At 38.9% G+C, this 6056-nt stretch overlaps 1 protein-coding gene across 1 annotated transcript; it reads left to right on the forward strand.

Moving 5' to 3' along the window:
• Positions 1 to 1881: 1881 nt before the first annotated feature.
• LOC129951414 (uncharacterized protein K02A2.6-like) lies at positions 1882 to 4762 on the forward strand. Its single transcript, XM_056063546.1, has 3 exons — positions 1882 to 2418; positions 2478 to 4399; positions 4609 to 4762. The coding sequence occupies exons 1-3, from the start codon at positions 1882 to 1884 to the stop codon at positions 4760 to 4762; spliced, it is 2613 nt and encodes an 870-aa protein (XP_055919521.1).
• The last annotated feature ends 1294 nt before the right edge of the window (positions 4763 to 6056 follow it).

Here is a 6056-nt window from a genome sequence, read left to right on the forward strand (position 1 = left end):
GATGACGTTCGTGAATAGGGAATACGAAGATGCATCAAACCACTTCATTACAGTTTACATAACAAACTTGAAGCTTGAAATGTCATCGTTGGTATTTGAGGAGTGCTTTCCAAAAACCGCCATATCGCTGCCTTTCGTGACACATTTGCAAATATATTTTAAGGATTTTAAAGAATTGCACGACTTTCTTTTATATTATACATGGTTAGGCTCCACAAAATTGTATGCTTATTTGGGATGTGTTACACCCTGTAATTAACATCATATAATTGCACATGCAAATTCAAGTAATGACAATAAGTTAAAATATGTAAATATTAATTCATTGGTATAATACTTGTCATATATTCTTTGCGCGAAATAGAGATTCGTTTTCCCGCGTATTTTGTACTATATAAGAAAACTAAAATTGTCAACCTTCCTATTATACTTTAAGTATTGGATTTAATAAAGTTCCTGAATTTCTTAAGCATATAAAACTCTTCTAAAATTATATCAAGTCTCGACGAGGATTTTAAAATGGAGGCAGCGTTGAGAGAAATTCTTAACACTCAAAAACAGTCGATGGAACAAATTTTAAGCAACAACCAAGCTTCATTGGAACGTTTGATGAATAATTGACCATCCAGTAGTAAACCCACAACACCCCAGTTCCATGCATTTGACCACGAAAAAGAATCTTGGGAAAGTTATCTTTTTCAACTCCAACAGCACTTTACGGCAAATTCTTTGGAAGATGACAACTTAAAAAAGGCACACTTTTTATCAACATGTGGGACCCAAACCAACGACTTGCTCAGGAAGTTGGTAGGAACAGAAGATGTAAGTAGACTCACATTCAAAGACCTTTCTGCGAAACTAACTAAACATTTTGAATCCAAACTGCACGTGCATGCTTCGAGATGTAAATTCTTGAAACAAAAAATGCTCCCTGGTATGCAGAATGGATTGCCGATTTAAGAGGTCTTGCAAGAGATTGCGCTTTTGTCTGTACTAAAGATAATTACAACACTTCATATGCCGATAACATGATAAGAGACGCTGTTCGTATTGCTGCTACGCAGAAGAAGAACCCATCATTGGAAGAAATAGAGGAACTCACCACAGCTCATGAATCAACACAACAAGCTACAAATATTCTAAAAGGAAGCAGTACTTCCAATCCATCAACGACTGAAGAAGTTAATCTCGTTAAAGGCTCCAATAATTATTATAATAAATCCAAAAGTAAGTCTCATGATAATAATTTTAGCGTTAGAAAATCGTGCCCAAATTGTTTCGCTCAACATCCCAGAGATCAGTGCAAGCACATTAATTCAATTTGCGATTTTTGTCAACGACGTGGTCACATACGTAGTGTTTGTTTATCTGCAAAACAGTCAGAAGCTCCCCACTCATCAAAAGCTAAACCACGTTATCATTCTTATCAGTCAACAAACCGCAAGCTACGTTCACGAAGCACGGGTGCCAATCGACGTCACGGTAGTCGATCAAATCAGAGTAATCAACAACAAAAGCAGACAGAATCTGCACACTCTATCCACGAAATAGAAGACCAAAACGTAAGGCATGATGGTGGAGTTGAAATTGTTTCCTCTGCGCAATTCGAGACCGATGTCAATAAAAACAAAATATTCGTCTCGCTTCATATTAATCAGTGCCCTTTGTTTTTTCAGCTAGACACCGGTGCCACCTGCTCACTCATTGGTCTTGATGGATATTACAGACTTGGCAGCCCACATTGTAAGCCTTCGTCACGATCACTTAAAGCTTATGGAAATATTTCTCTGCCGGTTAAAGGTGTTCTTAACGTAAGTGTACAGTGGAATACAAAAACAATTACCACTTTTAATTTGCAATAACAAACAAGCCGCAAACATAATGGGTATGGATTGGTTTCAAGAATTTGGTTTACATATTCAAGGTGCAAATTCCGATTCAGTTTTGCAAATTGGACCTGATTCTAAAGACCAGCTTTTGACGGATGCAATGTCACTCTGCAAACAACATGAATCTGTGTTCAAATCGGAATTAGGTTGCAGTAAGTTTTATGAAGCACATCTAACAATGAAATCCAATTGCCAACCTAAATACTTTAAATACCGTCCGGTGCCGTTTGCTCAAAAAAAAGCTGTCCAGCAGGAGCTAGAACGTTTGCGAAAGTTGGACATTCTACGTCCCATCGAATCAAGCCAATGGGCCGCACCCATTGTTGTGGTAAAAAAGCCAAATGGAACCTTACGCATATGTGGAGATTTCAAGATCACGATCAACCCACACTTAGAAATAGATCGCCATCCAGTGCCACGCATAGAAGAACTTTTTCAGAAATTGCAAGGAGGGCGATACTTCACGAAAATCGATTTGTCCGATGCCTATCTCCAGATACCTCTGGACAAAGAATCGAAGAAAGTCTGTGTAATTAGTACCGAATTCGGATTGTTTGAGTATCAAAGGTTACCTTTTGGTACTTCCAGCTCAACTGGTATCTTTCAGCGATATATGAACCAACTAACTGCCAATTTGGATTTCTGCGTCTCGTACCTAGACGATGTATCGTGTCCGGGCGTACAAATGAAGAGCATCTAAAGAACCTCAAGATTTTTCTGGAACGATTAGAAAATCATGGTTTGCGATGTCGACTAGCAAAATGTCAGTTTGCGAAGACTGAGGTGGAATACCTTGGTCATATAATTGATGCAACAGGCATTCGTCCATCGGAAACCCGAATCAAAGCTATCATCAATTTGCCTGAGCCAAAACATCTAAAGGACCTGGAAGCTTTTATTGGTAAGATAAACTATTCCAACAAATTCATAGATAATTTTGCCCAAATAGCTGCACCGCTCAACAAGCTAAGAGCTAAAGACGAAGATTTTGTGTGGGGAAAGGAGCAACAAAATTCTTTCAACGTTTTTAAAGAAAAAATTTCAAATATATCACGATTAACACATTTTCAAGATGATCTACCTATCACTTTGGCTACCGATGCTTCTTCGCATGGCATTGGGGCAGTCATTTCGCACATTTACCCGGATGGTTCAGAGAAACCAATCGCGTTTGCATCAAAAACATTGGATGCCTCTCAAAAAGGTTATAGCCATATCGCAAAGGAGGCTCTATCGATAATATTCGGCGTGACTAAATTTCAACAATTTTTACATGGTCGTCAATTTGAGCTCATAACGGATCACCAGCCGTTAGTCACTTTTTTCAGCCCTAGTAAAAAATTGCCGCATATGACTATACAAAGGCTACAACGCTGGGCAATTTTTCTAATGGGTTACACCTACACAATTCGCTATCGTCCAACAACAAAGCATGGAAATGCCGATTGCTTGTCACGATTACCTTCAGGCCCTGACGAGGAATTTGATAAGTCGGAAGAATCGTGCCATCAAGTGGATGACAATATTTCAGCCTTGGAAGATTTTCCAATCAATTCATATGTCATCGCAAAATTTTCAAAAAATGATCCCGATATTCGCAAAGTCATCGAATACATACAACAGGGTTGGCCAGCACGTTTGCCTGCTACACAAAATAGTTTACTTCCTTATTTTCGTCGAAGGCTTTGTCTAAGTGTTTCTGCTAACATTCTTCTCTTTCAGAGCCAAAGTCCAAGGGTGGTTATACCTTCTGCACTGCAACCTAAAGTGCTAACACTGCTACATCAAGGTCATTGGGGGGTAACTCGGATGAAACAAATGGCCCGCCGATACTGTTGGTGGCCCAAGGTTGATGACATAATTGAGTCAACAGTAGCTAAATGCATTGCTTGTCAATCGAATGCAAACCGCTCACCAAAGGAGTATTCCAGTTGGACGACATCAGAGAACGTTTGGGAACGCATTCACATAGATTTTGCTGGCCCTTTTCAAAAGTCTATGTGGTTAATTGTGGTAGATTCGAATTCGAAATTTCCATTTGTCATTCGAATGTCGTCAACAACTTCCCAGGCAACCATTCACGCTTTACGTTCCATATTCGCTTTAGAGGGTTTACCAAAAGTCATCGTGTCTGACAATGGCACACAATTTACCTCTAAAGAGTTTCAGCAGTTCTGTCAAGATCATTCAATTCGGCAAATGACCTCACCTCCATTCAACCCCGAGTCCAACGGTTTGGCCGAAAGGATGGTAAGAACGTTCAAAACGGCTTTTCTAAAAATCATGACTGGAGATACGACGGACGATGATGCACTCGCCACATTCTTATCCACTTTTCGAACCACACCGGCCGAAATGGGAATATCTCCAGCAGAAAAACTTCACGGTCGTCCACATCGAACTTTACTCTCTGCTATGATTCCTGAACCAAAAAGATCTATTGAGCCAAATCAACCGAAGTTTCGTACGGGTCAATCCGTATATCTTCGACAGTATCTTAAAGGAAAAAAGTGGGTCACAGGCAGAGTAAAAAAAAATCTCGGAAGAAGGATGTACGAAATAAAAACAGATCAAGGGATCTGCAGACGCCACCAAAACCAGTTAAGATGTAATGCATAAGAGATAGCGACCCTGACTTCTCTCCTCACCAACAAGAATCTATGGACCGAAGACAGGCAAGTTCTTACAATTTACTTTCTGATAATATTTCTTTTCCAAGTCAAAACCAACAACATGACAACACTTGCGATGACGATGTTTTAATTGATCCGGACTCCTGTCCTCCAATGGTTGACTTGTCAGGAGATCAACAAACAACAACTGCGGACACACCTGTGAATTCAAACGAATCGAAAGACGGACATTCACATTAAGCAGATATAGAACGAGCCATGCCAACACTAAGAAGATCATCGCGTCCCAGATTCAAGACCGTTCGTTTTACTCCAACTTAAACGAAGGGGTAATTGTTACACCCTGTAATTAACATCATATAATTGCACATGCAAATTCAAGTAATGACAATTAGTTAAAATATGTAAATATTAATTCATTGGTATAATACTTGTCATATATTCTTTGCGCGAAATAGAGATTCGTTTTCCCGCGTATTTTGTACTATATAAGAAAACTAAAATTGTCAACCTTCCTATTATACTTTAATTCGTTGGATTTAATAAAGTTCCTGAATTTCTTAAGCATATAAAACTCTTCTAAAATTATATCAGGATGCTACACTATGATACTCCGAATCGGATACTTCCTAAACTTTTTCAAATTCGTCTATATCTTAAGCTTCTATTCAACAAAAATCATCCTCGTTTTACTATGATTTAAGTTAAAGCTGCTATGAGAACTCCCGATCTCAGAAGAACGAAACAGACTAATTAGCCAGAGGTCAAGGTGATTTATACCACCATGACGTTACTACAAATGTTCCATTTTCCTTTGTAGTACAAAAACTTCTAGTAAGTTTCATCTATGAGCATACTAGTTCCTGGAAGTTTTGCAATGTTATAAAGGTTGGTTTTTTTAGCAATTATCTTTTTGAAACACTGGTTTAAACAGCTGACGCACGTCTTGGTTTTTGTTTTACTGTCAAAATTCTTCAGTTTGGTACATAATTTAACCATAAATCGTCCAATAAACGAACAACGCTTGCAAATTATTGAATTTAATAATCAAATTGGTTGCTCTGTTAAGAAAGTTCATTGCGCTCTTCTTCCAGTTTAATCAACCCACTGGAGCGGCTATTCGGGCTATTGTGACTTAATTTCGCACCAAAATATACATTGTTGGACATAAAACCACCAACAACCTTACGTAGACTGCAAACTGAAGGAAATATCGCAGCTGTATTGGCCAGTGTTAATATGATGACCATCAATTATCGATTCGTCACCGTTCCCAGTGATTGGACCTCTGTTACTCAACAATGTGGACAATTTTGACGAATCATTTAGGGTAGTACCCGTGGCATGATGGTTAGTGCGTTAGACTGTCATGCCAGAGGTATTAAGTTCGATCCCTTTCTGTGCCAGCTAAAATTTTTATTCAGGGGTACTGCCTCTTGCGAGGAATTGACAAATTCTCCAAGAGTAATTCTTGTCATGAAAAAGTGCTTTCTCCAATTAGCCGTTCGGATTTGGCTCAAAACTGTAGGTCCTC

The sequence above is a fragment of the Eupeodes corollae genome, chromosome 1 (genome assembly GCF_945859685.1).
Source record: "Eupeodes corollae chromosome 1, idEupCoro1.1, whole genome shotgun sequence".
Lineage (NCBI taxonomy): Eukaryota > Metazoa > Arthropoda > Insecta > Diptera > Syrphidae > Eupeodes > Eupeodes corollae.